The sequence below is a fragment of the Phycodurus eques genome, chromosome 11 (assembly GCF_024500275.1).
Source record: "Phycodurus eques isolate BA_2022a chromosome 11, UOR_Pequ_1.1, whole genome shotgun sequence".
In the NCBI taxonomy this organism is placed as follows: domain Eukaryota; kingdom Metazoa; phylum Chordata; class Actinopteri; order Syngnathiformes; family Syngnathidae; genus Phycodurus; species Phycodurus eques.
The window spans coordinates 18004880-18017028 of NC_084535.1; the positions used below are offsets into that span (position 1 = coordinate 18004880).

A 12149-nucleotide genomic window follows, 5' to 3' on the forward strand; every position below is an offset into this window, starting at 1 on the left:
ACAAAAGAGATTGTTGGATAATGCTCCCCTTTGAAACATTATTTCACACAGTCGAACTCTTTTCTTCCAGAGCCTCTCCTTCACCCGTAAATGAGTCAGTTCATCACACAGTAAACAACACTCAATGTAACGCCGTTTAAAAATATCTATTCATGAGATGGAATGCACAACTAAAGAGGCTGTATTAGACTCGTGAATAGACACATTAGTGAAGCGTGTAGGTGGACACATTGAAAGAGAGTGTTGGTAATTTAAACCTTTTACATCAGTGTTCACTGGAGTTTAGGCAAATTAAATAAATTCATCTCCTGAAGCAGCACTCAAGCACAAATGAGAGCTTTCATCTGCATGTTATTCCCTTGTTCCCTTCTCATTTAACCAAGAAGACAACAAACAAAATGATGGCGGGGGAAGGGTGGAGTGTGTCTTTAACTAAGTAGGCGACTAGAATGCATGCAGATGGGACTTTGTTATCGCACTGTGAAGGAGGGTGAATCTCAAGGGACATGAGTTTGTTGAAATGTCAACCTAATTGCAGGAGCAGATTTTTAGGGAAACATCGAAAACTAATCACTGAAATTTAGATGTAGAAATAGACGTCAGTAGCAGAATGGCGCATTTGCTGACCGTGGACCTTCACAGTTGCTGAGCTGGAACGCAGTTAAAATGATACGAGGTGAATGTGGCTCTAACAAGAATATCAATGTGTGACTTCATCCAAAATACACAAGAAACATTTTCATCTCTTTGACGTTTTCTTTATGTCCTGCAAAGGAGTCGAGTTCCAAATGCCTGTGTTGCAAATTGTACAATGATTTGTCCACCGAGAATCTATGCTGCGATTACAGATACAATAAGGCAAGGTCACTATTTTGCACAATGACAACTGGGTGGCAGGACAACAATGACAGGGTAAAAGCAAAGAAAAGCCATCTTTTACTTTTTGAAAAGGTTTGTGTCAAGTATCAGATATCATAATTCATAAAAACACTAACAGTGCGTCTATCAGTGTGACCATTTAAATCACAACTAAACTGAATCACAATTTGAGGGATGAAAAATGCGCAGAAGCCGAAATGTCAGAGGTATGCAGTGCTGCACGTTGAGTGTGATCCAGACCTTACTGTCCCCAGGGACATCCACAGGGGTCACCACACGTCCTCTTCCTGTGCCACAGGACACGCAGCTCCTCTGCTGTGTGCTGTGGGGACGACAGCATGTCCAGGTAGCATTCTTTTTCACAGAGCCAGCTGGGGTCCTGGTCAGGAGAGGAGTTGTGTCAACATGGTCCGTCGCCAACTGTTTATTTTGCTCACCGAACACGCTCCAAACAAGCCTCCACGTTGATGAGATTAAACAACAAAATGACAGGCTGCGGTGGTATTCAAGCATAGTGTGTTTAGGTGGGAAACATCAGTACTTGTTTGCACATTTGCATGACATGACCTTCACCAAGGAGGGCGTTTTTAATTGTCCTTTGTTTGTCAGCATTACCCAAAGACTACAAAACCACTTTCCACTCCACTAACCTTGTGGTGGTTTGTGCGCCAAGGACGAATCCATTACTTGTTTGTGCACTTACGCAACCGTTTAGGGATAGGGAATTTGTCCACATTTTCCTGAATTTCTAAGTGAATAATGCATGACACCAATGCAGAAAGTGGGTATTTATGAAGGTGTACAATTTGGCGCAGAACCAAATTTGAATTGTTGTCTGCGCGCCACAGAGTGGCCTTCGAGTAATTACATCCCCCAAGAATGTAATCCTCTGGCCATGTGTACTTAAATGGAAACAAACCAAATGTGGTTGCATTTTGTGCACTTCTGCATAATCATGACTACATTTTGGACATTCTTCAGAATGTATTGGTGCAGTAGGAACTAATTTTATTTAAAAATGCCCTCTTCTGCTCTCTCCATACACTCTTGTTCAGAGCATGTATTCAAAGGTGAAGTGTATTTCCATTACCTACTAATGCATCGTCTCACGTGTTACTGTTCAGTTTACAATGAACGGAAAATACATGATGTATTGCCTACTTCATATTTTGTGTTCTCATAAAAGAAAGATCTGCTCTGAAACCACATGGTGCCAATGTAAAGGATGAAGGTGGTTTTACGTACAGCACGTGGTGAGCTTTTGGCAATTCAACCGAACCCTTCACTAGCTCCCAGTTCATAGGTTAATGCAGATTTCACCTGATACTTCTGTGGTCCGATAGCTGCCATCCATATGCCCATGCTCACATCTTCTCCCTGTGACACATTGATTAGCTTGTCTTTCATTTGTAGTTACCAGCAAGGTGATTGGTCTTCAATGGGCTACCTGGTAGGCCTTTAGACTATCTGCATTACTGGCGAGCCACTGCACCAGGTCACGTGACGCCACATAGCCAGATCCGCACGCAAAGGCCGGGTAGGCGGGACTGGGGTACTCGAGCTCTTGCCACTTCCCGATGCGATCCACTGCCCAGCTCTGTCTGAAACTGGGTCAAGATGGCGTGTTAGCACAAAACCACCTCTCACATTCACCCATCTTTGGTGATTTGGACACAAACACAGCACAACCCAAAACACGGCCTACTATGTCACGAATCTGTACTTACTTTCCCCACCAAAAATGGCTGCGCTTCAGACCCTTGTGCTCGATCTTCATTAATACTGAGTCCATGTCGATGTAACAATCATCGTCCGTCTTCAGGAGCAGACTGAAATCAATGTTTCCCACAGACCTGTCAAATTGGGAATTAGTGTTTTTATAGGTGGATGTATTTTTAATAATAGCGGAACGATAAAAACATGGCACACACGCTAGAATCCAAAATGTGTCCCGGAAACACTGACATTTAATAATGTGATGGCAGCGAGGAAAAACACGAGAGTCAGTAGACCTACAGATAATCTCTTTTAGTCCTAGAGTAAGCAAATTTGAGATGATGATTCAGGACGAACAAGGAAAACTGTATCTAACATGCAGAACTGTGCCCTTCTGAAGGCTTCATTGTGGAGCGTGACATTAAGTTTGAAAATCTCAGTCAATGCACAAAAACATTTGAGGAACAAACTGTCGTTAGCGTTTTGCCCCCAACACACATTGAGCCATTGGATATGTGGACGCGCGTTTAATGCTGCACAAATAGTATTTTGTACTTTATCAAATTTATTAAACCATAAAAAGATAGGCCCCCAAATGACTAGCTACTGCCCTGGGGACAAGACATCGAGGCCGCCCCTCGACATGACAACCAAGCCGTGAGGAGCGGCTCGCGCATTGATAAAGAAGGCAGCTAGCTAGCTGCAAGAACTAACGTGAAGTGCAGGACACATTGACCATCAACACGTCAAACATACGTAGAGGTAATATCCTTCAATTTGATGCCGAGCAGCGGCACCTAGTATTCCCTTCCACGATGTGCCGCTACCCCGCAGCTGGGAAAGCCCGTGAGCCTGTCTGCTTTGCCAGCAACGGCTGGACGACAGATTGAAGCATTGCACGGAGCGGGGGCGGGGTGGCGAACATACCACTATCACCGCTCACACGCGCCAGATTGAACGCTCACTTTAACTTTCATCAGGCAGGGGTTCTGACGCAGGCAAAACGTCTTTTATGCCGTGTCGTCGCTAACCTTAGAATGCTTTAAAAGTAACAAGCTCTTTTTTAAATGTAAGGAGTCAAAAAGTAAGGTGTAAGAGTAAAAAGTCGCCAGCAAAATAAATACTCATGTAAAGTACAGATACCAGAAAAAAAACTTCTTAACTACAGTAACAAAGTAGCTGTACTTGGTTACTTGAAACCTCTGCTGGTCGGTCGGGCACACGAAGACAAACAACCATACACACTCACAATCACACCTACGGACAATTTAGATTACAATATTAAAATAAAGTAACATTGTTGTGGGAGGAATTCAGAGTCGCGTTTACCATATTGGAAACTAATCAAATGTGGCTAAAGGAGTACCGGTGAAAACTGTGCACTGCTGCCGGTCGGATGTCTGAAGCCTTTATGTGCAGCAGTTGTGAGGAGCACAGGAAGGAATAGTAACATAAAATGATTGGTGCAATGATCGCTGTGTAGAAAATTCTGATAAAGTGTATACCCTACCAATCCCTAACAAGCTGCACATTATGTTCTTTGATTGATTAGGCCCCAATATGCGAGTGTTTAGCTTATGTCTGGATAATTGATGGCACACCGTCGCACTGATTGCAAGTGTGCCTCTGACAGCGGGACACGTGTGAGGCAATGACACACTTTCATTTTAGATGGGTGATTTCCTTGGAGGCTCGGGACAATTTGGAGATGGAGAGCAGAGTCATTCGCACTTGGCGTACCATTTGTAGAACTGAAGCAGTTTGGAAGGCACGTTTCTGTAGGTGTCCACCACGTCTACAAACACCATGTCGCCGTGCCTTAGGCTCTCTTCCTTTAAGGCAGAGTCCTCCTGCCTCAACCCCGAGGCGTGGCGTTCCATCCTGGCTGGACGGCCCCGCAGGAGCTCAGACAGACTGTTGCTGTCTTAACACACAGCAGGTGGAGAGGGGTTGGGTGGTTCGGTACAGAAAAAGGCCACAAAACATTTGAAAAAGCACTACGACTGACTACATTGGGGCATTTTAAAAGTATACCGAGTTAATGCCTGCAGGAGAGAAAAATGTGGGGGGAAAAAAATAGAACAGTGAAATTTTTGTTTTGTTGAAAGGTATTACTAAACTGCAAATTTGATTTAGTTTTCCCCAAAGTAGCTGAAGAATCTGTTTGGAGCTTAGTTAAAACCGAACGACCCGAAGAAGTGTGAAATCAATAATAGAGCACAACAATGTGAAAGGTTGCTGAGAAGGTAGGAGCCCTGAGACTAAAGGAATACAATCTCTACTCCTGCCAGAGAAAACAAGGTTTTGACATTTTTACATTGGGAATTGGGACCAACCGTAAATGGTAAAGGTGAATCCTCCAGCCAAACCAGGAAATCCAAGAGCACTTCTGTGGGGCAGTATGCCTTCTGCAATCTGCGTTTCCGAAAACAAGAAGCAATGCATTGGCTCACTTTTCAAACTTTGAACCTACTGACTGTTTTACTTACAGAGGAGATCTTGAGTACACCTCCTCCATCATTGAGCTGCACACAGGACGAGTTGACTGTGGTCAGTACTTCTGAATCTGAACTCTCCCATACTAGTGTCCCCTCAAAACCCTGGATAAAAAAAAAACAAAAAAACCCACTGTTTTCTCATGGCATATGTGTTGCTAAAATTTTTATAACATACCTTGGGCAAGATAAACTGCTCCACTGGTTTGTACCATATTCCGCTTAGAAGGGTCCCTGTGCTGATGGCGCTGAAGCGAGCCGTTACTATGGCCTCCTGCAAAAAGATGAAGCTGTTTGTTAGGTGGGCTATTTTCACCTGTAGGTTATACTGTAAGTTGAGCATCAAAAGTAGCTACCTCCTGATCCAGTTGAAGGAGCTTTACAGTCACATTGCTCCTAAGTTTAGGCTGGGTTCTTCGGGGAAACACCCCCAGTCTGGTGATCACCACCGGGTGGAGCACCTTAAAATCCAAGGCAACAGCAGACACATCCGAGGGGACCAGCACCGCGGGGTCGGACACCATCACGATTTCTCTCTCAGCATCCTGTCCTGCCTCTGAGTCAGAGAGCACAGAAAAGACTACGTGAGCGTTATTACAATGCCAACATGCTGACCTCACCTCTTATTTTTCTTTAAGGAAATACCAAGTGAAAGGAGGAGACGACGGGCCCCTGGTAAAGTGATTTCACAATGAAAAATTCTCACTCAAACTGTGTGGGGGTGTAGTTAATGCTGAATTGTAAAAGAGTCACATTGATATACCAGAGATCAATTAAAAGATTGAGGCTATTAATGAGAAGCGGGCTATTGTTGTCGAGTTGAGCAAATGTTGTTAAGTGCTGAATAAAAGTAAAAGATTAGGGTGTGTGTGTGTGTGTGTGCGCGCGCGCACGCACGCACGCACAACGACAGGATGGATGCTCTTTGGGTTGACATCCTTGCCACTTTTAATCAAAATATCATAGGAGGAGCAGTCACTATATATACGAAGGCCACACTGAAAAGAAAAAAAAAATAGTAAAACGACATGAAAAAAGTTGTAAAATAAGACAAGTTATAATGTTAGAGAATAGCTTTATTTTTCACAATTGAACAAGTGACTATCAAAATTACCACACAAACACAACCTGAACACAGTCTCCAACCAGCAGTTTTTGACCTTTTGTAGAGGTACTCGCCCAATATTCTTCTGCTAATATTGTTAACTAATACCAATAAATATTTGTTCAAAACCCTTCCTGTTGGTGAGGGAACAAACTCCCCAAAACGGGCAATTTCTGTCTGCATTTTATTTTTTCTTTTGAGTGTGGCCCTAATAATCCTTAGTTCATGTTCGACATATCCAATTACAAGGAGTGAAATATTTATCTAAAAAGGGTAGATGTGATGTCAAGAACATAAAGAACAAATATAGAGGCACACTTGAAAATATAAAAAGCAGCAGTAGATGATTGTGCCGACTTACAAAAAAAGAACATAACAGTCAACGACACAGTGTTATATAAAAATACTCAAAGCCAACACCGGGACGATGTTTACCGTGCAATATGAATGGTTGTTAGCACTTGGTAACCTTCAGATTTTCAAATCATTTTTGAGTTTTAAGTGCTTTAAAGTTATTGGAATGATAAACACTGTTACACAAATATGTGCCTGCATAGTTTGCGGCTTGGATGGAAAATTCTTCCAGAGATTGTCACAATGACATATGAAGTGGTGTGGTGCATCCTTGGGAAGATAGAATAAGAATAATAATTTAAAGCCTTCTGTGTGTGCCACATCCGCAGCTAACACAACACAACGGCGGGTATTCACAATTAAATTGAAACACAGCTATATGTCCTGCTGATCTTGAGACATGCCAGTTTTTAGTATTGATTTGGACAAGTGGTTGTCAAGAAAAGGCATGGTTGGTTAGACAGAGCACAATTACAGAAGAGCTTCTTGACATTTGGACCCGTGGCAATAACCTGAAAGAGACCTTTCTGACTGTTATTGAGAAGGCAATTTACAGTTACTAAAACTAGCTGAAAAAGACACAAACGGTGTGATGGGAGCCAGAATTGGCCTTGTGGGAATTGTTCAAAATGACTGTTTTCCGAATATCGCTTCGACAGACCCGACATGAAAATGATTGTGAAAATAACTGCAGAGTTCTTCAATTTCCCACGGAATAAAGCAAGAAACAAAATATCTCCATCTTTTTTTATATACTCACAGGTGAGCTGAATCTTATCCCAGCTAACTTTGGACAAGAGACACCCTGGATTATTCCGCAGCCATTCCCAGGGAGAAAAAAAACAAAACAAAACAAAAAAACTATCGAGAATGAAGAAAAGTTGTTGCTACAGTATGATACTGCGGACATTTATTTGTGAGGCAAATTAAAGCTGTTGCAATTGTTTGATATTTTCGACTTCAATTAGTCATTACATTTTCATTAAGCCTGAGGTTTTCATTTGTAATCAAATATCAGCAAAACATATATTATGCACAATTGCACAGTGCCAAGAAGGATTAGCTTTTGTCCACGTTAGTACGGTGATGGAATTATGTCACAAAGCAGCTATCCCTAATATTTTATTTAGCGCTGAGGAACATAAGATGCAAATGTTGTCTCGTTGATTATGACTATTCATTTATTCAATAATGTTTTGTCATTAATGCGCAAAACAAAAATGTAATAAAAATACCGTGTATTTTCCCTAAAATTGTTCAAAGGTCACTCCTGTTATTTAATACCTTCACGACTTGTTCTGTATGTTATTAACCCCGAATGTTTCGCAAGCTTGGAGGAGTAGCATTAGGGCTAATTCAAATTTGTATAAATAACTATGAGTATTATTATTATTAGTCAGAAAACGGTGACAGAAATCAATTATTGATCGGAATAAAAGACATTTAAAACAAAACGTTAAGATCGTATTTTTTTTCTATATTTGAAGCTATTCCAGAGAGAATATTTGTTGTTATTTTGGTACATGTTTCTCTGGGCCAGTGTAACATTAACTGACAGCAGTGGGTGGTGGAGGAGGTGAGGTGAGTGACCTCCCAATCACACAGCAGGCATATCATTTGGATACGTGAGCTTGGGGTGAACCAATTATTTTTGCCAGCCTGTTTTGATGTACGGTAGAGTTTAGGTGTTTTTTTGGGGTGGTGAGGAAGTTATACCAGAATAATAAAATGCTGAAGATAGGAATGGATTTAACAACAAGCCTCAAAACAGGGTTATCCTTGCCACTATTAAAATCTTTGAGTTGCCTGAGCAGGTACTGTAAAAGGATTGTTGGGCCTTCTTTAGAAATCCGTACAGTGTTAGGTCAAAATGTGAATGTTCCAAAGGGTGTACATTTTGTAAACCAACCAAGTTTTGGGAAAAAATAAATAAATAAGTAAAATCACCAAAAACTTGGGACTGTTATGTGAAATGTCAGCATACAAGACTTGGACACTGGTAGGCAAGTTAGCAGAGTCAAGATGGTGAATAAAAAGACAAAAGTTGCCATGGGCTCTGTCCATGAAGACACTAGCAAAGGCAGTTATTAATGTTTAACATTACATTGGGGGATGGACAAGCGACCATCACCCCAAGATGAGAACAATAAAGGACTAACCGACGACTTGAACACCTTCTATTGCATATTTGTAAAGGACACTTTCACACCCCACACCCAACCAACGAGCACCATCACACCTCTGACTCCCCCTCCTGCGTTGACCCTCCACGAACAGGATGTGAGACGCATCTTCAAACAACAAAAGATCAACAGAGCGGCAGGCCCAGACCTTGTGTCCCCGTCCTGCCTCAACTGCCCAGATCAACTCGCTCCAGTCTACACACAGCTCGTCAATAGATCTCTGGAACTGTGCGAGGTACCATCCTGTTTCAAACGCTCCACCATCATCCGAGTCCCCAAGAAACCTGCACTCTCGGGTCTGAATGACTACAGGCCTGTCACCCTGACATCTGTTGTCATGAAGTCCTTTGAACACCTCGTGCTGGACCATCTCAAGAGTGTTACAGGTCTCCTGCTGGACCCCCTGCAGTTTGCCTACTGAGCAAACAGGTCTGTGGATGACGCAGTCAACATGGGACTGTACTTCACCCTAGAACACCTCAACGGCGTGCGTACCTACACGGGGACATACGCGAGATCCTGTTCGTTGACTTCAGCCCTGCGTTCAACACCATCATCCCCGAACTCCTCTCGTCCAAGCTTCTCCAGCTCAGCGTCTCGCCTGCTGTCTGTCAGTGGATTTAAAGCTTCCTGACAGGCAGGACACAGCAGGTGAGGCTGGGGGACACCACCTCATCCACACACACACACACACCGCAAGCACCCCAAGGTTGTGTCCTCTCTCCGCTGCTCTTCTCTCTCTACACGAACGACTGCACCTCGACGCACCAGGCTGTCAAACTCCTGAAGTTTAGGCTTAGGCTCTACAAACTGCACCTTGATGCTACTTGTGTCTCTGCCCCATCAGCATCACTCTTTGGTTAGTGAAATTCTCAGCTCAAGTGAGTTTTCAGGTCGGCTAATTATATGACCGAAATCCTTGTGATTAATGCAGCACAAACAAACATCTTCAATCACCAATCATTAGTCTGCTTACTGAGCTGGATAGGAGTCAAATATTGAACTGGATTTAAAAACCGAGCAATGTCCTTTTTTACTCTTGCGCTTCAGAACAGCAAAGCATTGAATCGAATGGTACTTACAGATGTTAACACAGCTGGGGGAAAGGCTCGGACAAATGAGATGTCACCGCCAAGACCCATGAGGCTGACAAAGCCTATTCCGATGTGCCATAATTATGTTTTTATGACGGAAAGTAGTGGTGCGCCTCACTGAAGCTGAGAGACATAAACAATTACCTTCCAACTGATGCTCAGCCTGTTCAATTACGTATTTCATAAGACGTGAGCAAGTGCTTCACATTGCACATCACAGCTGTAGCCTAAACGGTTACATTGAAAGTGGATTTCATTCCATGACCATGGCGACGGTGAGGAAAAGTAAAGCGTCCTTGAGCTGCAGACGAGGTTGAATAAAAGATGTTTTACCTCTATTCAGAAGGTGAATTCATTTGCTTCATTCGACTCCAATACTGACAATTGGACGTGCAAGCAATAGATTGCACCCTGAGCGCCGATGCATTTAAAGCTCTAAATTTGTGTTACATGGAGTATTTCTCTTACCTGGCTCGGTGATGTTGAGAAGGGAGCAGGAGTAAGGATCTTCTCTGTCCTCCTCTGGAATGGGACACCCATATTTGCCCACGATAAACTTCACCCCCACTCTATAAACAAGGACATACGATTGTTTTCCAAACGCTTGTCCATCCATCCACTCCCAGTTTACCAGGGTCACTAAAGGGTTGCTGCAAGGATCATCATGCCGCAACTGTGATCTTGGTTTTGGAGGGTGATGGATGTGGACAATATTGCCCGCTGGTCAGGTAAAGAAAATAAGTTTGGTAATTTGTTGCCGACTGCAGGCTTTGTTTTCACTTTAGGAATCCGACCAGGGGGGGGGGGGGGGGAATTAAAAAAAGAAAAAGAAAACAAGTTGGAGCTGGACCTGACTGACCTGTACTTGAAGTGAGAGTGTTGGTGCAGGTAGCCCAGCCAGGTGTCCCTTATGGCTTGTCGCAGTTTGTAATGCTGTCTGGCTGATAGAACTCCCACCAGAACTTCATAGGACGGCACCACCCCATCTGCGTTGGACACAAAGCATCCAGCATGAGCAGCGTGCCTTCAGTCAGTCCGAATTGACAAACACTGTAATGTTTTGACAATAAGCGGCCGAATGAGAGGTGCTGAGGTCGCGCACAGCACCCAGTCAACGACGCCCCAACATCGCTCAACTGTCACATTTTACAACTTAAGCAACACACTGCAAACGTATGCATAGTTAAGCGCAAACTCGAGTTCCCTTATTAGTGACACAAACAACCACCAACAACCGCCATAATAATAATAATAATAATAATAATAATAATAACAAAGCGAGTCGGCGAGAGAAAAGTTAGTCCAGAAAGTTGCCGGGGCTGGAGTGGTTGAAGCCCGGCCGTCAAGCGTCAAAGTACCCGAGTGTGTGTCGTCGTCCAGCGGCGTGGAGCACCGTTGTTGAGCCACCCACAAGTGCACCAGTACGGCGAGAGCACAGGGCAGAAGAACCAGCGCTAGCCTCCGCATGGACGGAACGCTTCATTCACCCGGAGTGGCGTCGAGCTGAAGCGAAGAGGAGTCTTTTCCTGGGCGACACTGTTCGCACTGAAGACTGTTCCGAACGGGAGCTTCATTTAAGTTGCGCAGCGCTCTCTCGGGATACTTCTCAGCACCGCCTCATGTCTGCCTCCGCTGCTGCGAGAGCTGCACCAATGGAAGGCGAGGAGCTTTGCCGAGGTGCATTCTGGAACTTGTAGTTCACAGTGAAGCTGCACACGTACTGAAAAAAAGATGGCGTTAACCAACATCATTATTATTATTATTATTATTATTATTATTTAGTAGTAGTATTGTGGCCATTGTGTCGAAAGTACACTGAGTAGTACTCAAGCAGTAAAAGTAAAAAAAGTAAAGACTGAAATGTACTGAGGTAGGCTACAAAAATTAAAGCTAAAAAATTTTGTTAATGTCAATTAAAATATATACAATACCCATTTTGATAATTTGATACACCCATCCATCCATCCATCCATCCATTTTCTGAGCTGCTTCTCCTCACGAGGGTCGCGGGCGTGCTGGAGCCTATCCCAGCTATCATCGGGCAGGAGGCGGTGTACAACCTGAACTGGTTGCCAGCCAATCGCAGAGCACATACAAACAAACAACCGTTCGCACACACATGCACACCAAGAGCTAGCTAGCAATGGCTCAGGCTTTTATGCTATCAATGTGTTCCCATAGCTGTTTTTGGAATGTGGGAGCAGGAGGAACACGGAGCACCCGGGATTCAAATCCAAAACCTCAGAACTGTGAGACAGATGTGCTGAACTCTTGTTCACTGTGCTGCCTATCTTCATAACAATGGTTTTAAGAAGAATAATCT

At 43.5% G+C, this 12149-nt stretch overlaps 1 protein-coding gene across 3 annotated transcripts in view; it reads right to left on the reverse strand.

Annotated features, from left to right (window-relative positions):
• The window catches only part of b3galnt2 (beta-1,3-N-acetylgalactosaminyltransferase 2), a 15187-nt gene extending 3763 nt beyond the window's left edge, over positions 1 to 11424 (reverse strand). For 2 of the 3 annotated variants that reach the window (XM_061690666.1, XM_061690665.1), the window contains exons 1-12: positions 11185 to 11424; positions 10686 to 10812; positions 10295 to 10395; positions 5447 to 5646; positions 5269 to 5364; positions 5085 to 5195; positions 4932 to 5010; positions 4336 to 4519; positions 2607 to 2732; positions 2327 to 2486; positions 2200 to 2256; positions 1120 to 1258 (exon numbers count right to left, since the gene is read on the reverse strand). In XM_061690666.1, the coding sequence (XP_061546650.1) occupies positions 1121 to 1258; positions 2200 to 2256; positions 2327 to 2486; positions 2607 to 2732; positions 4336 to 4519; positions 4932 to 5010; positions 5085 to 5195; positions 5269 to 5364; positions 5447 to 5646; positions 10295 to 10395; positions 10686 to 10812; positions 11185 to 11293 (1488 nt within the window). In that variant the 5' untranslated portion in view covers positions 11294 to 11424 and the 3' untranslated portion in view covers position 1120. Of the gene's footprint in view, positions 1 to 5; positions 1259 to 2199; positions 2257 to 2326; positions 2487 to 2606; positions 2733 to 4335; positions 4520 to 4931; positions 5011 to 5084; positions 5196 to 5268; positions 5365 to 5446; positions 5647 to 10294; positions 10396 to 10685; positions 10813 to 11184 lie in introns of those variants that run through there. The other variant, XM_061690667.1, reaches the window with a different exon arrangement.
• Positions 11425 to 12149: the final 725 nt, after the last annotated feature.